Source organism: Conger conger, chromosome 14 (assembly GCF_963514075.1).
Source record: "Conger conger chromosome 14, fConCon1.1, whole genome shotgun sequence".
NCBI lineage: Eukaryota > Metazoa > Chordata > Actinopteri > Anguilliformes > Congridae > Conger > Conger conger.
In genome coordinates, this window is record NC_083773.1 from 14,195,810 (window position 1) to 14,216,830 (window position 21,021).

General features: G+C 44.3%; 1 protein-coding gene across 1 annotated transcript in view; it reads right to left on the reverse strand.

The window, feature by feature from the left end:
- Positions 1–3,342: 3,342 nt before the first annotated feature.
- camk1b (calcium/calmodulin-dependent protein kinase Ib) overlaps positions 3,343–21,021 on the reverse strand; it is a 39,646-nt gene continuing 21,967 nt past the window's right edge. The window contains exons 3-12 of the mRNA XM_061219252.1: positions 15,844–15,975; positions 11,396–11,470; positions 8,148–8,286; positions 6,967–7,093; positions 6,490–6,565; positions 5,735–5,847; positions 5,169–5,247; positions 4,551–4,638; positions 3,783–3,927; positions 3,343–3,622 (exon numbers count right to left, since the gene is read on the reverse strand). Coding sequence (XP_061075236.1) covers positions 3,519–3,622; positions 3,783–3,927; positions 4,551–4,638; positions 5,169–5,247; positions 5,735–5,847; positions 6,490–6,565; positions 6,967–7,093; positions 8,148–8,286; positions 11,396–11,470; positions 15,844–15,975 — 1,078 coding nt within the window. The 3' untranslated portion in view covers positions 3,343–3,518. The remainder of the gene's footprint in view (positions 3,623–3,782; positions 3,928–4,550; positions 4,639–5,168; positions 5,248–5,734; positions 5,848–6,489; positions 6,566–6,966; positions 7,094–8,147; positions 8,287–11,395; positions 11,471–15,843; positions 15,976–21,021) is intronic.

Below are 21,021 nucleotides of genomic sequence, written 5' to 3' on the forward strand. Positions count from 1 at the left end.
AGTGTACAAACACACTTGTGTACCCATGTGTATGTTCTCATTTCTCAAAGCCTACATTGGTACTCATATCCAAACAACCACATACTTTAGCCTTCAAATGGGGACATTCCTTGTCACCACTAATAGTAAACAGATAGGCCTGTTCAAACTACAGCCAGTAAATGGTTTCAGCTCTTCACTTCCATATTACATGTACTGTAACAAACCTGTGGGGAGAGGAGCAAGGGATAGGTGGGGCCATTTTCAGTGATTAACAGCACAACCCATTGCTGTACATTTTATCAAATAAGATATCGAAGATAGCACATCACTGCAATACACTTCTCCCCAGTGACAGCTACAGAGAAACCAGCTGGGCCCTTCCTTTCCCTTTGCACATGAGCGGAAAGTCTTTAAATGCTTTGGCCAAGCCATGGCTGCACAGTGGAGTCACAGCTGTGATATCATGTCCTTTTTCTCTCACACAGCATGCGGTGCTCTAGAGATGGATCTTCGGGAGAACACTAAGTTAGGACCAGCACCAAGACACACTAGGCTAGGACTAGCACCTAGACACAGTAGTCTACAACCAGCACCTAGACATAGTAGCCTACAACCAGCACCTAGTCACAGTAGGCTAGAATCACCTTCTACATGCACGGAGTACCGACGGGCACATTCTCTGTACTCTCCTCAGTGTACAGGTACCGCAGCTATGGGTATGGCTGGGGTGATTCCAAAAGGCTCGGGAAAATCACTGCACTTCTCACAACCAAATGATACTAATACACATCAACTACAATGAACAGCATCACACTAAAACAGTGCACTAAACACACCATTGAATTGGCCTGTAAATAAGAAGAAAAATCTAAGAATAAGCTTCTAGCATGAAGATTCCTCACTTGACTAGATTTCTGACAACCGGGTATAATTATAAGTGTACTGTATATATATATATATTGAATATATATTCAATTTATATGTAGTAGAAACCAGGATAACTGCACCTCAGAGTCACATATATTGTTTTTTTATTTCAGTTCATAGTGGGTATTATATGAAACAAAGCAGCCCCTCTTTTAGACTACGTGGCAGTGGAGTCCCCCCACCCTACAGTCAGGTGACACACCACCACAGAAAGACCATCTGGTTTTTATGTTACACAATAAACAGGGATAAAATCGAAACCTTCGCTACATTATGACAGTCTTGTGGATACATGCAGATGCTCATAACTGGAACCCTTTTCTGGACTGACACAGAATAAAGAGTCCAAACCATGAATTTGGACAGTTCTGCATTTTGAGGTGTTGGGCTGGCCACTCTGATGACACATCTCTCCAGAGGAAGAGGCCAATCTAAAGGTGTGGTCAATAAGTAGCTTTGGTGATTGTACCATTTCAAAACCCTTAACACGATTTATCAAGAGAGCAGGACACTCAAAATAAAGGACCTAGCACGTGTGTCATGTGTACCACTGGTGAATTGTGCAGGACCCTACCTGAATGCTGAGTGGCTGACAAGACAGAGGCTCAGCTCACCTTAGAGCTTGCCCATTCTGGTTAAAAGGCTGTATTTATAAATGTGGCCTATTGCATTGGGAGACAAAAATGAAGGTGTGAGGAAGTCAGGAACGTGAATCAAATGAAAGGATGAGAGGAGACGATAGGACATAAAAATTATTCTGTTACATTCTTTAATTCAAGCAACATCTGTACAGCTGCAATTATGCAGAGGAAATAAAGAAATAACAATGACAATATATTACTGTAGGGTCCACCCCAATAATAAATATGAACAGTATTCTTAACCTGAAGTTCCAAAGGCTTATGTCATGCAGTAACTTCAATAAACGTGCCAACCTTCCACCTCCTGTACAAGAGGGGTGCAATAAGCACGTCAAGCACTTTCTCCATCACCCATTAATTAAAATTTCGGTGACACCCTGTCACCAGGAAAATATTCAGTACCATCAGAATCATATGGAACAGCATGTGTTACCAGTATGTGGCAAACAGGATGAATCATATTCAGATGCTTCCATGAAGACACACGCATTATTAAACACCAACCCGGAGATTCAGGAAAGTGCCAAAGTGACAAAAAAAAAAAAGAAAAGAAAAGGGGCTGGCAATGACACAAAGGCAAGTTTCTCTCTCTGTCCTCGACTCCGGTGATCGACTGTCATCTTAAAGGCGTTGATTTATGCAATCTGGAATGATTTCACACCGCCATGACAGAATAATGAGTAGGAAGCGGTCACTTCAAACAAACAGACTAGATGACAATGACATGCTCGTGTTTGGGTGATGGAGGGACTGATAGTTAGGCTGCGATGGTTTATAGGCTTCAAAGGGCTACATTGAAAAGTGTCATATTACTTACAGGGAGGGTAATAGCTGAAATGTTTATGGTACTGAGGAGGATAAAATTATGCTTTGCATTTATTTGTCTCTTGCCACATGGAAATATTACAAAAAACTGATAGTCAGGGTGATTCTTTAAAAAGCCCAACGAGTATAGGTTATATATACAGGCAGAGAGAATGCTCATCTTGATTTGAAAAGAAGAGGAAAAATACCAGAACACAACCACTTGATACAGCAACCCTGAAGGCACTGAGCAATGTGTCATACCCGCCTTTCATCTGTGCCTTGCTAAGACAGCATGACGTCATTAATATCTAATCAGAGCTGGAAATAGCTGACCCACAAGCCCATGGAGATGCAACGACACATCCAACACTACATTCAGTGAACCTTTCAGTCTGCCTGCTGCACCCAATTAAAAACACAGGACAGAAGAACGGTTTTAGATTTTCCTACAGGAGTGTTCTTACTCACCTGCATCGAGGATGTTTACGGACACTTGTGAGGGGACTGAACTGCTTACTGCAGGAGAGGACTCCTCTGTAATGTTATTTTGGGGCAGCCTATAGCCTAGTGGCTAGGGTGCTGGACTGGGACCTAGAAGGTTGGTGGTTTAAGCACCAGTGTAGCCTCAATAAGATCTGTGCAGCTGTTGAGCCCTTGAGCAAGGCCCTTAACCCCACATTGCTCCAGCGGGGATTGGCCACTGCTTAATCTAATAAAGTCGCTTTGGAAAAAAGCGTCAGCTAAATAACTGTAATGGAAATGCTTCAGGGAAGAGATACAGGAACCATGTTTGCCAGCTCATCATCTCCAGGGTCTTTGTTTTTGTTTGGAAAAAAAATAAAGTAATAATAAAAACCCCTACATAATTAGATGAAAACAAAACAGATCTACATTTAAAAATGAAAAACATTGTTTGAGCTCCAACTCCAACAGAATTACCCATGATACACCAAGGAGGTAGAAAGTTCCTCTTCCCCCCCCCCCCCCCCGTATCAACGTTCTCCTAGCGACTCCCTCCACTGGCACAGAGTCCCTCCCCACCCTGGATATTTTACACAGCAGCGCACCCTGGTGGGGGCAGCTGGAATATCTCAGTATTCCTGGCCAGACTGGGGTTCTGGGCTGCAGTAAAACAGGGCTGCCATGGCGACGCGGTTCTGCTCAGACCCGGCTGGCTGGGTTGCTGTGGAAAGTGCAGTTCTGGACGCCATCATGTTCAGGGCTCCCACAGTCGGTTTTGGCACAGTCCCCAACACGGTCTGAGGCTGAGGAGACATGACACAACAGAAAAGCAGACCAGGTCAAAAGAAAACATGTTTACCAGTGTCCAATAAAAACATGGAAATAAGTCAGACTATGGCACTGGGGCTAACACTTCACATGCAGTTTTGATGTACTGGGTGGGGCGCAGTCAGGGACACTCACAGGTCTCTTCATCTTCCTCTTCCTCAGGCAGGAGCAGGTTTCCATGGCAGGGGCTGGTGGGCGTGATCTGGCTGGGGCCCTCCTGGCTGGTGCCTAGCTGGAGCCTCCTCATGTGTCTGACCACCGCCGTGGCATTGAAGGCTTGCTGTATAGCCACAGGACACGGTCATTTACACACACTTCCCATACACACGGCAGAACAGACAGCCTCCTGCCGCTTGCTTGCTATCGCCCTCCTTTGGCTGTTAATCTCTATTTGACAGAAATGCGTTCATAATTATGATTCTATTACTCATAATACTTTTTCACACATATTATATGTAATAATGAAGCAGTAACTCATGACAGACAGTGGACTATTGTGATTTTATCACAGCTAAGGGGTGTTGTTCCCCCTTAGCTGTGATAAAATCACAATATACCAAGGCCTGGAGTGAGTTATTGCTTTTTTAAAATGGTTACCAAATACAATACTATAGATATTATAGACACAATTTGATTAAGAGTTTTCATTAACAATTTCACAACTACAATAATTTACAAGAAAATTCCTGCTCACACAGTGCCAGGTGGTTTCTATGCTACAATGTTTGTCCTGTTCTGCTAAACTAGCTAGCTTCTGAAATAGGACACACATACCTTTACTGCACTCATAACTGCAGGCAGGTAAACAGCAGGACTACCCACACACTCTGCTTCCTTGTTGAGTCCCAGTGCTCACGTGCTGAAGCACAGAGGGTGTTTGTTCTGTCAGAGAGCGCTGCTTACCTTCCATTTGCTCTTGGCGAAGTTCTTCTTTATCTGAGCGCTGACGGATTCATGGATGTTCTTGTCCAGGGCAGTGTCCCCGGCAATCCTGTAGGGAAGGGGAGGAGGAAGCATTCAGATAAGGCTGGACACCTGTATGCACACTGCTACACCTTTACACAGCTGCCTGCGAGACATGTCGGCTTCCGTGTGAAGATCAAGTGCTGCTGTATTCTTCCAGATGATCTTTTCAGCCATTCATTTCTATTGTATTTGATTATAATCATCCACTAACTACAACAACTTCCTGCAGCATAACTTTCAGATGAAGGTTTTTTGTCATAATACATTATATGATTGAATAATCCTCAGTAGTTCTGTCTGCAAAATAACTGACATACGGTCAGAAAGCATTTTATGTTCAACGCCTGAGGCACATTGTGATGCTAATGAAAACCAAGTTCTACTCAGCAAAGCATTAATTCTCAGTGTTTAACAGGTGGCCCCATTCCTCCAGGAACAAGTGATATACACACCAGTATATATACATCCAAACTGGATTAGAACGCTTTAGGAGCAGGGCTAGACCCCTATGATCTAAGCGAGCATATGAAATAGTGTTTTAATAACAAGGCATACCAGGGGTGCAGCAGTGACTGGTCACATGTATACCGCTTCCTGGGGTCTTTCTCCATGAGATGAACAATGAAGTCTTTGGCTGCAGACAAGAGTAACTGGTCACAATTCACAAATGTAAACCTTTCAGCTCCCACCGAGATGATTTACAAATATGTACCCTGCATTTCGAAGCGTCAAGTTAGATTTAAATTTGTAACAAGCATCCATCCAAATGTCAGAACTGGCAGCCAGAGCACTCACAGGCCGTAGGCCGGGGCCAGAGCTTCAGAGCTAACCCCTCTGCCTCCATTTTACACTGCTCCAGCATTCTGTTTAGCACCTTCCCTGGGCTCTGCTTATGTTTACAGACAGCAATGCTGCATCTTAATCTGACAGACACACTCAACAGTTTGGCAGGGCTTCCGGGCTGTGCGGCAACAGATGATATTTTTGTACGAAAAAAATAATTTGGTCAGATTTAAATAAATACAGACGGTGAAAACACTGTGTTGGTCTTTCAACTGCAGCACACCAAGAAGGTCTGTGTGGTCATGACAACACACTGGGAAAACACAAAAGCATCGTACCTGAATCTGAGATATCGTCCCAGTATGGAGAGTCAAACTCATACTCTGCCTTTAAGATTTGCTCAAAGAGCTTGGCATCATTTTCATCATAAAATGGAGGATACCCACATAAACTGTGTGGAAAAAAAATAGTCGAGAGAGAGAGAGAGAGAGAGAGGAAGGGAGAGAGAGAGAGAGAGAGAGAGAGAGAGAGAGAGAGAGAGAGAGAGAGGTCATCAGGAGTCACTGGCAACAACTACAGTGAGCTCCATAATGTTTGGGACAAAGACAAAAAAAAATTCTCACAGTATACACCACAAACAATCTGGAGGGGGGCTCCAGAACTAACTTATAGCAACCATAAAGTGGGCTTGAAAGAGGGGCTGAAAGTCATGCTTTGGACTACACCCATTATCCCTGAAAAGATACCCCTTAAGTTACCACGTAATCCAAGGGGTGGTGGGTCAGACGCACAGAATGGAGACTAGCACCCAAACCTACACAGGCAGTGACAGTCACCATGAAAGGCCCGTTAAAGATGGGATATGCCACCATGGATCATAAGCGATGACAATGAAAATGAAACTGGAGCGTGAGGTGTAAGCAACAGCATTAGAGTGCGTGGGAAAGAGAGCAGGAGGAAGGGAGAAACTGCGAGAAGGAAAACAAGAAAGAGAGTGAGTTTTACAGTCTGAGTGAGAGAGAGAGAGAGACAAAAACAGAGAGAGAGCAGACAGACGGTGCTGTGAACCCAGCACATGCTGCTCCAGACTCACAGAATGTACGCGATGACTCCTATGGACCAGCAGTCCACCGCCTTGCTGTACGGCTTCTGAGCCAAGACCTCCGGAGCTGCCAAACACAACCATTAACACTGTTTTCATTTCTCCAATTCTCCTTCACATCAGAGCGCGGAGCAGAAAAACAGCGTAAATCTGCCCCTGCTCAAATAATAACAGCTTATTATGACTTTATGGTACTGGAAGAGACACAAGACCTATTAAAACACACACACAGCTGTGTAGCATACAGTATTACTCTTCTATAAATGGTGTAACTTTAGTTAAATGGAAACATTTAGCACTGATATACAATTGATGGTATTTTAACAAGCATTTTAAGCACTGTGGATTAATTACTGAAAATATATTTTGGTCTACACTGTATTAGTTTCAAACCAAAATCACCATGGCTGTTGTAAGAGTAAGGCGCACTTAATTAACAGCTTAATATGCACATCCCTTGCTCCGTACCCACGTATCCAGGGGTCCCACAGGCTGTGGACATCACACTGCCGGACCCCTCGATCTTGGACAGCCCAAAGTCGCTGATCATGATCTTGGAGTCTTCGTCCATGCTGTAGTACAGCAGATTCTCTGGCTGCAAGGAAAGCACACGACCAGGGTGACTACAGAAAACCACACACAACTGTGAATATTCATACAACGCATCAACAGGAACCGTTCCAGGTCCAACAGTATTGAGGCTGAACCGGCAGTTACAATCATCGGCCTGCATTGTAGGAAGAACACGGTGCTATGGAAACCAGCGTCACTACCCGAGTCTGCATTCCACCTCAGATGAGGGAGACTCTTCTCACAAACTCTATGGAGGACTTAATCATCTCTCCATATAAGGATCAATCTACATATGCTTTACCTCACTTCCTGTAAACAAATGAGCCAATTACGGATTTAAAGTGATAAACGCCATTTCGACCTGCTTCGTACAATATACATTATATCAAGAAAAGCGCTTGATAGAAACAGTCCAGCTTTCAGAGTTGCTGGGAATCCATGTGCAGGAGAAAACCAAGCTAAAAAAAGTCAATGAGAATAACTGCAATGCAGACATGCATGTTATCAGGTGCTCAGACTCCGGTCAGCATGGCCTCACATGCACCACAAAGATGACCGGGACCCACAGGGTCGGTGGTTTGATCCCCGGTCGAGCCACAATAAGATCCGCACAGCCGTTGGGCCCTTGAGCAAGGCCCTTAACCCTGCATTGCTCCAGAGTAGGATTGTCTCCTGCTCAGTCTAAACAACTGTATGTCGCTCAGGATAAGAGCGTAATGTAATATCTAATGGTGCCAGATCACAGCATTGTTAAGACTGCACACGTCTGTCATGGATAATAGTTAAAAATTCACAAAACCTGAGTAAAATAGCTGAACGGTATTGTTTTAAACACAGACTGAACAGCTAGACAACTTCTCTCAGTTAGAAGGCGTATTCCAATTAGCTTCAGACATTTAGAGGCTTAATGGTTCACAATCTCAACCGTTCTTAACCCCTTGAGTCAAACGACTCCATCTCCCTCAAAATTACCACCACTGCAGTTTTACCCTTCCCCTGACAACAAGACTGCCTCCGCACCCCCCTCTGATTGTCCACGACCCTCAATCTGCTCTCCCCTCCTCCCCCCACCTCACCTTCAGGTCTCTGTGCACAATGCCCATATCATGGAGGTACTTCACAGCATCCAGGATCTGTTGAATGAGTTTACTGGCATCCTTCTCCGTGTAGAAGCCCTTCTCCACGATTCTGTCAAAGAGCTCCCCGCCAGACACACTGAAGGAGAAGAAAGACCGCAAGTTCAAATACATAGACCTTCTGGAGAGAGTCTGTAAATCATGTTGACAGACCACCTCTCTGGAGAGTCTGTATTGTAAATCATTAACAAATATAACTCCCTGGAGAGAGTCTATAAATAATCTTCAGACAACTATGTATCTTCTGAGAGCATGTATATTTCCCTAGAGAGTATATATCAGATTCAATCACCTATAACTCACCATCTTCAAACAGCTATACATCAAAGCGCTTCTGCAAATCATGTCCAAACATGTATATTCCTCCACAGAGAGTCGGTAAATCACATTTAAGCACCCCTACCTCTCTGGAGAGAGTGTGTAAACCACATTTAAGCACCTCTACCTCTCTGGGGAGAGTCTGCAAACCACATTTAATTACCTCTACCTCTCTGGAGGGAGTCTGTAAACAACATTTAATCACCTCTACCTCTCTGGAGGGAGTCTGTAAATCACATTTAATCACCTCTACCTCTCTGGAGAGAGTCTGTAAACCACATTTAAGCACCTCTACTTCTCTGGGGAGAGTCTGTAAAGCACATTTAATCACCTCTACCTCTCTGGAGAGAGTCTGCTGGTAGCATGGTCTCTCTCTCTGCCCTTTCTGAAATCCTGTCACTGCCATGGTTCGTGACTCATGTCTGGGCTAAAGAGCTATCGCTGGGAGCGTAACCATGCCTACAGTATCTGCTATAGGCCTTCACTCCTTCAATACTGATGTGTATTGAAGTGCGTAGATGTGGAGTGCATGACTGTCAGTGGATTGTCCCTGAAAGCTATGACAGTTTGATCCATTTAACACTGTGCCCAGGGGTAGAGGATATGCTATGACCAACATCCAGTAACCTGCCTACACTATGACTAATGGTAGGCCTGTGTGTTCAGCTCAGCTCAGATAGCAGCGGGTTCAGATGCATCGTCATGCTAATGCACTGTGGGCATCAACAACAACCCCCTACCCACTCCTGCACGGAGGAACGAGTGAAAGAGAGAAAGAAAGAAACAGTGTGGGAGTGACAGACAGGGTTCCAACACTTACAAATGCAATATTCTCTGACTCATTCTTGACAGCTGAATAAAACGCCATCGATTTATTATTTTTTTTTGTTCAAACTCATTTAGGTAACTTTCTGGCCACTAAAGGTAAAATTATTGAAGAAAAGGACATTTCACAAGTACAATTTTCAAATGACAATTTATTCTAATGTGTGATTCTGATATTGAGTGCCGGCCATTTTATTGCTTTCACATGACTGGGCTTTGTCATTAACCAACAATGGCTGACAGCCTGCATGGGCGGACTCAATGGGCCCACAGGTTAGGCTTAAGCCCCTGACGGCTGTTTGGATCACTGTGGGATTAGCTCATCCCTACAGAGCAGCAGGCACACGCAGGCCATCAGTACCATGAACAAGACATATCTCCAGACTAGCCCCAACTCACCTGATATGTGTACGTATGATAGCGGATAAATTACCTAAAGCTTCTCCTAACATGACATAAATCTCCGATTTCACACAAAGTGAAAGGAAACATTTTTTCAAATTTTAACAATTCATGTTAAAAGGTAGCCTACACATGTTTTAAATGTACATGGCTCATCTTTATAGGTCAGGACTGGTGGATATAAGCAGACACCTTGGGTTTGCATAAATGAGCAGATAAGAAAGGATACGGTTTATATGTCAAAAGCTCAACCTGTAACTAAGGGCATACTCTGGCTAGCTGAGATGCAGTGCTTCACAGGAGAAAAGGAGAGGGGATGCATGTGAGAGAAGAGTACTGAATAATGCAGTATGAAATGATGGAAACTAAACTGATGACGCTCTGACTAAAGTACTTTTCACTCTGAACACTAACAGACTTAAGAAAAGGTCTAACTAAGAGCAAGAGATGCTGAAGTGTGCAGGACTAATGGACACACTTTCCCCATACGCACACAGCCTTACTGCCAGACCTCATCGGACGTCTCCCCCCGCCACCCTACGCACCGAGCATTCTTTGTGATGGGAACACACACCATCTCAGTTTAGTCTAAGACCTTCAGCTCTTCAGGCTGACACGGTTTGTTCAAAGCAGGATTAGTTGTCTGGTCAATACCACTCTAAACTGCTGTGAACGGTTACTTTCTAAGGTTTCTTACTTTAATTATTAAGTAGCACATTCAATCCAATACATCTGTCCTCAAATTGCTACTTTTTTTAAGACCTCCCAGCACCAGTTACAGAAACTAGAGCTACAAAATGTCTACGATAACACAAATAACTTGAGCATTACAGCAATTTTCTCACCGTTTCTACAAACCACAGATTCAGGTTTGACAGCAATGAGATTCCTACAGATACTATACAAGAACACTGGAACACGGATGTGGCAGTTGGACTGAAGTTATTTGACAACGGCAGAGACAGGGAGCGCTGCTTTTATGTAATTACGCAAAAACCGAGTCATTCTTAACATCTTCTCAGCACTTGTGGCTAAAAATATTGGGCCCAGGCTCTTTCTCTGAAGTGCAGTGTGGGGACGGCCATCTGTTCTCAGCCAGCTCCAGAAGAACAGCCATCTGTGAATGCGCTGCATTTCTCTCCCTCAGAATTTATGTACTTAAAGCCACTTTACTCAATGCATCTCTGCAACTCAGAGGCCTCCGTACGGGGCCTAACCCATCACCTCCATTTAAGCATGAGAATGATACAATCTGGCTGTGCCACTTTATGGCACCCGAATGTGTCCAAGGCCATTTCACAATGACATAAATCAGACCTTACCTGTTGCTCAACATTGCAAACACCTGAATAAATTCTCCACAACCTTTGTAGTCAGACTCTACATTGTATTACATCCATATCTTATAGCCTAATGCTGAGCCAGAAAAAAAAAAGTCATATCCATAAAACAATTTAATATTCAACCCTCTATAAAAATTACAGCCTTAGAGCTCTACACCAAGGCATAGGCTATATGTATGCATGTAGTGAGGTTTGACTACTGAGATGAGACACCCAGTTTTCCATATACCCAAGCTGACAGGCTGTGTTGGTATGAATGCAGAGTCTGAGAGAGACAGAGAAGAGAGGGGCAAAACTCACAGCTGCATGATGAGGTAGAGGTGGGATTTGCTCTCAAAAATGTCCTCCAGGGAAACAATGTTGCCATGCTTTATTCTGGAAGAGAAAGAGAGAGATAACAGAATCGGATGAGTGGGTACAGTCACTCTACCAAGTAATAGGAGTGTCCTCTTTCACAGGTGAATCTCATATGGCTACAGGTGAAAAGCGATGGCTGATAACAAATGTTGTTGGCCCAGCTTTAACAATCCCCTGATTCTGGCTCACTTAAGGCCAGTTTACAGTGTTGCCTGACTGAGATCACAGAACGTTCACGGACGTCCTATTGCCGCCCCACATAGAAATACTTTTTACTGTGCTTATAGTTTTTGCTAAGGACAATAAGTGGTTGTTCCGTAATCTAGAGTATAAACCAAGTGCAGCCATTGGTCGCACTGATGTTCTGTCACTGGACTAGGAACGGGCCTCAGCTGGGACAGAAGAGATGCGTTTCTCCTGTATGGAGGGAGACTGGGTTTTCAGAGAGCTGTGAAGGAGGATTCACAAACTGCCACCTCGGCCGGTCCCCGATACCGGTCACTGTGAAGCTACAGCTGAAGTGTCTTTGACGACTTTACACAACGTGAAAGAGAAAGTGCAGTCGCCCTGGGGCACGCCAGCGCTTTTATGAGTCACAAGTTATGAGTCATAACTGAACCCAATAGAGCATTTTTATGGGTAGACCGAGAGAGTGCCTTATTGCTGAACTCCACCTTAGGGAGGCAGCAAAGTTATCACACCTTGAAGGATCAAATTATTCTACATTCTTCTTTCCTTGGACTGTTTATTTTGCCCATTACTGTGAATTTACCCATTACTGTTCATTTACGAAGACTATTTTTATGAGCACATAATACATAACCTGACATCCTAAGCTCAATTTATTTTCAAGGAACAATACAATATCCGGACCATCACACCGTTGTGGCATTTTGTGCCGCAGGAGGTTTGGAGCGAGTTAGATAACACGGTGAGCCGTGATTGGTGGGACGTAAGATTCCGATGCACTTGTGAGCCAGGCGTCTGACTCACGGCTTCCGGAGGCGTCTCTATTCGTCCCACGGAAACGCACGCACACGCACACACACCCGCCCGGCCGTCGACTGAAAGGGGCTCTGCGGACACGCTTCTCCGCGCGTCACTGAATACACCCCCTCCCCACCACCACGATCAGTGCTGTTCACCGCTGGAGTGACTGAGGCACACACAATGCCACACAAGGCCAGGCAGCTGCGTGACTCACGGCCGAACTGAAAGAGTGCGAGACGTGGTGTGAAACTCCTGTGGTCTGACTGTGACTAAGGGCAGAGATTACCTGATAACATTATCACAGGAAGACACCACACAAAAGTACCACCGCCCTCCAGCTCAATCGGCTCATCGTCATCCTGTTCCAACCTCCGTGCTCCAAACAGGGTACCACTAATAACTGCAGGGCGCAGCTAATAGGGGCGGAGAGGCGTCTGCTGGCCATTCCTGCGTGATGTTAAAGCACCAGGCAGTAAAGCACACTGAGAGCTGCTTATTTTGAGACCTCGAAGCAATTTGCAAAGCAGGCAGGGCCCCCAAAGCCTCTCTCAGGAAATGCAATCAATGACGCAATTTCTCTGTAGCTGGGGAAAGGTTAATGGTTCCCACATTCCTATGAAAATTCATTTTCTCATGAAATAAATTTGCTACAGGCCACTCTGAAATACTTTTTCAAGCTGCTGAGAGCAGCCCATTTAGAGTATTCATTGGTTTTTTGCGTGACACATGGTTTTACCATTGAGTGGCAGTGAATCCCATTGTACCACACCCACCCACCACCAGATGTCAGCATTACCATTCCCAAGACAGCCACTCACACCAGGTGGAGAACCAGCTTTAAGTGGTCGCATCACCTCGCCTAAATGTACACGCCCAAAATCAAAAGCAGTATGTGGACCCCACCTGAGATACACAAAGTCCTGACAAGATAACTTTCACAATCTCCAAATAAAAACCTTTTTAAAGCTGGAGCTTAAGCTACAACCAGGGGCGGCCTGTAGCGCAGTGGTTAAGGTAAATGACTGGCACACACAAGGTCGGTAGTTCGATCCCCGGTGTAGCCACAGTAAGATCTGCACTTAGTCTAATCAACTGTACGTTGCTCTGGATAAGAGCGTCTGCCAAATGCCATTAATGTAATGTAATGTATTGCACAACCAAAAGGTTATTGGTTTAAATTCTGGGAGGGTGGGGGAAACAGTGGCTAGGCACTGGACCTTAACATATTCTGTAGAACACTGGGTAAATTGAGTCCCTGTGACAGCCTATACACATCCCTTGGGGAGAGGACATTAGTGCCGTGTAAATGACCATGCTTCAACAACGCTTAGTCTCATGTTACCTCATGTTCCTGAATCGGACACTGTTGTGAATGACACACAGCTCTGGGTGAACTGTAGACAGAAAATGCCCACTGGCTCACAGCAAGGTACTGTAAATGGGAAGTTCACTAGCAGTGCTCCTGGTGTGTGGGTACCTTAGAAACAACTCCAGAGGCACAGCTGGTGATTCCAAATTAGGCAATGGGGGAGAAAAAAAGGGTTAAAAACCTCTCAATTGATTTTTAAATTACATGAGTCACATGAGTGGTTATCCGTATTCAATTATAATCAACCGCTGATCAGAGCTATGCAGAGCGCCCGGATTGCAAAAACATAATTCAAGGATTATGTTTTTGTTATCCACGATTAGAGGACAGCAGATTATAAATGGGAAATGTGGAATATGTAACATCAGTAAGAATAACACTGCCACTTTAAGCCCATCCTAAAAGGCAGAAATGTAGTGAGGAGAAGCAGACGCAGGTGAGTGGAGGATTTCACACCTGGAGCAGGAACTTCTTCTCACTGCAAGGGCTGCAGTAACAGCTCTCTGGGATGCCCCATAGGTACGCAAGCAGTACATGAGTAACAGACAGGAGAGCCCTGGTGAACACAACAGCTCTTACTCCACTTTAATCAAATACCGCACTATCCATCCAGGGCTGAGCAGCCAGGCAGGGAGCCTGTAACGCCCCGTTTTGATGGGTCAGCCACTTTCATCAAAGATAGGGGATATTCTCACAGAGACAGGGAGATAGAGAGAGCAGGAGAGAAAAGGGCGAGGAAGAAGACGTAGATAAAAGTAAGAAAGGGAAAGAAAACAGACAGACAAAGCGAGAAAGAGGGAGGAAAGAGCAGAGAGAGCGAGAAGGAGGGAATGGTGTCATCACACCGAAATAAAAGGTATTCTCACAGAGGAGAGAGGTGTGTCAATGCCTCACAGTTCTCTTGGGGGATAAAAATGCATTAGGTTATTACCGACAGAAGCCCTGTCATTTTCAGTAGAATTGATAGATTTTGTTAGAAGAAATTAAAAGCTTCTTAATTGAATTACGCCTGTGCTAAAATGCATTTGTTTGACATGCATAATGAGCAGTGGCAAATTAAAAGCTCCAGACGACGCTGGCCATTGGCTCTGCACAGGAAAGGCTCACACTCACACTCACACACAGGCACACACACACAGAAATGCAGCCCCAAACCACATTTTGGCCTCTTTTCACAAAGTGAAAGTACCAACAATCTTCGCATTTGGCACTTCCAGTCAGATGTAACCAGGGTGACTAGGCACAAATCTTCCAGGAGGCCATTCCAGAGTGTATGATGCACTTCAGCAGCTGCTGCGTACATTAATTAAGCCTAAAAAGCGAAGGAAATCTAATTAACCATCTTCTGCTCCTCTCCTTACCAACCCCCTCTCATTTCCTCTGCGTTACGAGGGTATTTATAGAGAGCAAAGTGGGGTTCCTCTTTTAGAGAAACTGCATTTGCAATAGGTTAATAATTTCATCATAGTGCAGGAACTTCCAGGGCCGGCGAGAAGGCAAAAGCAATGGCACCCTGAGCAGCCGGCAGTTTGGGGCAGAGGGTAAAGGCATTTGGGTCATGCGTGCGTGCTGAACCTGGGAGCCTGAAAAGGTAGCTAACCGTGTCTCCCTGCTCCTTCAGCACACTGCTGTAGGCTCGGCCTCGCTGTCTGCCGTAACCCTGGCAACAGGGACACTAAAAATAGAAATGGCTCCTTTAGTTCTGACATTTCCGGTACATAATTCCAGAGATTTTAACAAAAGATAAAGACCCTATCATTACTATAATTGCAGTTATTATTTTTTCTTTAGATCACCAAACTCTTCCATGTGCAGAAGGAGGAAGCAAGATGGAAGATACTCATCCGCTTATATGGTGTGTGCATCGACTGTATGTGTGTGCAGTGTGGGAGAGGGAGACAGAATGAAAGAGTGAGCAGGTAGTGAGTGATTGAAATTGAGAGCATGAGAGTGAGACAGAGCAAGAGAATGGGGGGGGCAGAGTGAGGATGTTCATGGGTGTGCGATTGTGTGCGAGAGCAGTCACACTCACTTGTGCAGGACAGCGATCTCGTTCTCGATGCTGTTCTCCTTCCCCTCTAAAGCTTTCTTGGGGATGCACTTGATGGCCACCAGCCTCTGAGTCCTCTTCTCCTCGGCCAGAACTACCTCCGAGAAGGCACCCCTGTAATGCACACAGCAGCCTTGGGTCAGGGGGACACTGCTTATGAGAGTCAGGATAAAGACACGGAATGATAATAATAATAATAATAATAATAATAATAATCAACAACAACACCAACAACAACAACAACAATAATAAAAGTTATTTTATCAAGGGCCCAACAGCTGCATGGATCTTACTATGGTGACACTTGGTTTGAAACACCAACCTTCTGGGGTTTGAAATACCAACCTTCCGGGGTGTATAAGTATGTAGCATGTAACCAACCTTAGTCACTAGTCTAGATGCTATGTAATTATAGGCAGCACAAAGGCTACTGAAGGACTATCAGTCAAGCCCATTGTTAGCAGGGCGAGGATGGGAACAGGAACCATCACAGATATGAGTGAAAAATGCGCAGGTACCAGGGAACTGCTTTCAGCTCAGACAGAAGTGAGACCAATCACAGCACTGGGACTTCCCTAAAACAGGGAGACCCCACAAGCCACCAAAACCTCAATGTCACATCCTATTTTGCAGTCAACCTTACATGAGGGTGGAGGGTGGAGGGGAGTCGCAAGTCAAAGAGAAGTCCTCCGATGCCTGGAACTCAATACAGTGTAGTCATTAAGCTCCATGTACAGTTACTGCCGGAGCCAGGGCTGACAGAACACACAAGTTTGGAAAGGAGGGGGACCACCAGCAAGTCTCTCCTCCGAGGGATAGGGCTATAATTAGCACTCTAAGAATTAACAGGCTTGTTATTTGTTTGTAGCTATCATGCTAAGAGAATGTAACTCTACAAGACAAAATCCCCTCACTTCTACAAATGACCCAGTCAGCGGTCTGATCATACGGCTGCTGATTCTGACGGTATAAACGGGAGTACTGGGGAGAGAATAGGGCCAAAGCTCAATAAGATCCTGACCAAGGCGTTTTTCTGCTAAGGAGCTCATCTTGTCGTCATGGTAGCTCTCTTGACAGAACATCACTGAGAAGTGGCAACTGGTTATTGGTAGAACTCCTTGTGAAACCTGACACAATTTTGGTCAATTTCTATAAGCCATGCATTTACAAACTAGCAGGGTCACTGTCAGAATTGCATTTTTGGCAATAGGCACATAATTAAAATGAGAACTAGTCCTTTTGTCCGTTTTGTTGGTTCACTATACGGAGAGATTTTACAAGGCTGATTTATATTGTGAGAACAGATTCAATAATCATCACTATAGAAATAAAATGTACAGCAATTCCATATATTTTTCACTCTTTCGTAAAAGTAAATAAGTGCAATTTTTTTAAAGGATTAGTGCAATATCAGAAAGCAGCAATACCTTGTGTATTTGCCCAAATATTATGAGGTGTTGCAATATCTTGATTTTTTATTTTATATAATTTGAATATTCTTCAGTATCTTCAATTGTCATAAGAGCAGACACTTCCACCGCGCACACACACACATAAGGAGGTTTGTTTCACAAAGCAGATTTAACAGCCACGACGGCATTGTCTTGGAGCCACCACTACATAATAAATTAATTCACATCGAGCCAAATAAAACTTAATTTATCGAAATGAGTGTGATGTAGACGCAGATTCTCATTTGACACGACAGCTAGGTGAGATTTCACTGCTGTCACAGTCAAACATCAGCACACCTTCATGATGAGGAACAAGCTTTCTATCCATATAAAACATTTATTCTTACAGTAGACACATGGCTGTATGTGGGATGCACCAGAGACCCTCTTTAAAAATCATGGTGTTTAGAGCTCTCATTTTGTGTATTACAAAAGAAATCCCCTGATAAGCGAAAGAAAAAAAAACAAGGTCAACCAGCAACGACCTGATTCAAAAGTAAGATCAACGTGGCATCGGTACAGACAGAAAGGGCAAATGCCAGGAAAAAAAGAACTCAAGATCCCCCATGCAGATTTCACAGCTGCCAAAGCAGTTGTGAAACCAGCCAACTGCTCTCCATCTCCCATACCACATAGAGACATGCCAATAGAAAAGGCCACTCTTGACAAATATCTGTGGTTACCAAAACACCCTACTTTCAACATGAGAAATACAATTACAACAATGAAAGATGTGCCCCTGTGCGTGTGTGTGTGCGCGTGTGTGTGTGTGTGTGTGTGTGTATGGATGCAAGAGGAAGGAGGCGGGGGGTAGAGAGCGGAACAGAGAAAAACAGAAAATAATAAACGCAGGGAGGGGGGCTAGTAAGGGGCAGAGATATTTGCATCACTTCCTGTCTGTTACAGGTCAAGCTGCAATTTATACAATACGTGCCATTTCCGTCCCTCAACTGAACTTTAGCAGAAGTGAGAGAGAGACAGACCAGGGTGATGTTGTGTAGTCTAAAGGCAGTGGAAATTCCCCCAGTGTGTTATCTAGAGTGGGGAGATAAGGGTGGGGCCACTGCAGGCAATGAGCTGGACGTATGACCAGGGGCGTGGGGATTGTGGGTTTCATTCTACCCCAGAGACGCTTAGCAAGAAGTTGAACTCAGTATCCAGGGACTATGCTCAAACATGCAGCACATATTTCACAGATAACCATCCAACCAAGCCAATACTACACCCTTGTTTTTCATTACTTATCTCCGATTTCTGTCCAAAGAGGATAGCAAAGAACTGCTCAATCACTGGCTGTTCCAAATAACTCTTAAAGCAACAAAACATACATACACATACTGTGAACAGAAAACATGTATAAAATCAGATAATTTTTGTCTGTTTAATACCCAGAGGGGAACACGTGTTCTCTTTGAAAACAGAGCCATCTACACGATACTTACAGTGCCGTAGTAGGAACTTGGTACAGAGGGCAAATGGGGCTCTGGGCACAGGTCCAAACAAGAGGGGCTGCTCTTATTCACTCCACGGAAGGGTCCGGAATGGTGCTGCAGCAGCCAGTGACCATGCTGCCCAGCGAGCACATGCTTCTAGATAACAGGCCCTGGCCATGTACGCACATGAGCCTGTGCTGACCAGAATGCTCTCTGGTGACGAACACCTCTGGAGCCTTCTCTCTGCATCCAGGACACATGTTTTCACAGGCCTCGCGAAGAACAGACACCGAACTAGAGCCAAGGTCCAATCACAACAATCCTTTCCCACCTCAAAGGTGGCTTCGACAAGTATTTTTATGGGTTTGAGTAGAGCATGAAGATGGAGGGCACATGTTTGTCAGAGCAGGAAGAGGAGGTTTGGAGGAGTATTTTTAAGGAGTATTTTAATAGAGCAGGCAGAGGGGAGCGTGCGTGGCGTTTTTGGCAGAGCAGGAACGGTGAGCAAACTTCTCTGTTTACTGAGCTGTTCCCAACAGGATACGTCCATCCTGATCAGGAGACAAGAGTATGCGAAGGACTGCCGTTGTCATAACAAGGCTGGAGTAAGATCTGCCAGGCTAATGATCACGCCATACTTACTGCCACAGCAGAGCAAAGTCATGACCACACCAGAGAATCTATAACCTAAAGAACCACTCTGGCACTGCAGTCCTGGTAACAGCATGAGGATGAGGGTTTGTCACACAAGGCCACACAGAATTCAAATAATCTACAGTATAATCAACAAATCAATCACAACAGTATTCTGCTCCATGAATGCCTCCATAGTCATGTGAGTGTGCGTGTTAATACAGTGTCTGTGAGCGCGTGCGATTCAACACTCTACTCTTCCAATTCTCTGGAAATTAATTTCTTTTTTCCAACAGGAGCAAGCCCTGACTGGATGAATGGACTGACAAATCTTCATTGTGGATCTTAAGTCTATCTGCTGCCAAGCATAGCTGATGAACTGGTCTTAGTGCAAATAAAGTCAGTCTTAAGCATTTTAGTCTTGAAATGAGATGCAGAATCCTTTTGGAAAAAATATTTGCTCATGAAATTGTCTTACCTCATTGCCAAATCATGAAATGAGCAAAATGCTCACTTCATTCAACAAAAAGAGTAATGGAAATAAGATTTGAAATCTTGACATACAGCTAAAATACTTCTTAAAACTTTAGGTTTTTGCACTGCTCTGGGTAGCTAGGGGATACCTGCAAATATAGACTGCTGTGTGTGTGTGTGTGTGTGTGTGTGTGCGTGTGCGTGTGTGTGCACATGCACGTGTTTATATGCGTTTTTCCCCACTGTGAAAAACATTCCAGGAATAATTGAGATCAGAAAATGAGACAGTGAAAGGGGAGCACTGTCTTTACAGATAAAAAATAATACTCTCCAGTATTCTAGTAGCTCTATCTGGGATACTGCAAGAATGTGCAATGGAGTTGGTGTTCAGTGGGAACAACTGGAATGCATTCAAGACTTCTCCATTCGAGTCAATTCACCTTCCATCCAGTGTACACAATGCTCAGAGAACCAAAGCGATGAACAGAGAAGTACAATATACAGTTATGTGAAACAAATAGGGTTATCATCTGCAGGAAACAATCGCTTTCCAATCCATTCAGAAATAAATATCACTATGTTGTTCAGTTCTCTCTACATGCACATTAAACAGAATTAATTTCACCAAATCAGTGTTAGGCCATTTGATAAAGAAGCCATTCATTCCACTTATCGCTTCCTTATCAAATCGCCCTCTCGTTTTGAAAACAGCATTATAAAACGAGGCGTTGCCGTGCCTTCGTCTCCCACGGTAACCCCCAGAGGCTCAGTGGTGCCTGCTCTCGCCAGTGATTTTTAATGACTGCAGAGCATCAAAAGAATTTAAAATAACACCAGAGGAAGGGGGAAAATCGTCATTAATGAGTCTAGTCACTCTCCAGAAACAAAAGGCCACACTGTACAGCACTGGACTGAAATGGAGGCAGAGGGACACTCCGTTTATGAAGGTGATATAGAGAGAGAGACAGAGAGACAGAGAAACACAACTGGAATATATGAAAATTATGAAAAAATATGAAAATACTTTTGGAAAAATGCAATGAATAATTTACCCTGCACATCTGTGTTGGAAGAAAAACATGTATGGGTGCTCAAGCCCAATGGGTAGAAAATAACAGAAATTTGCCGCCAACATCTATTAAAAATGTCACCAACATCTATTAAAA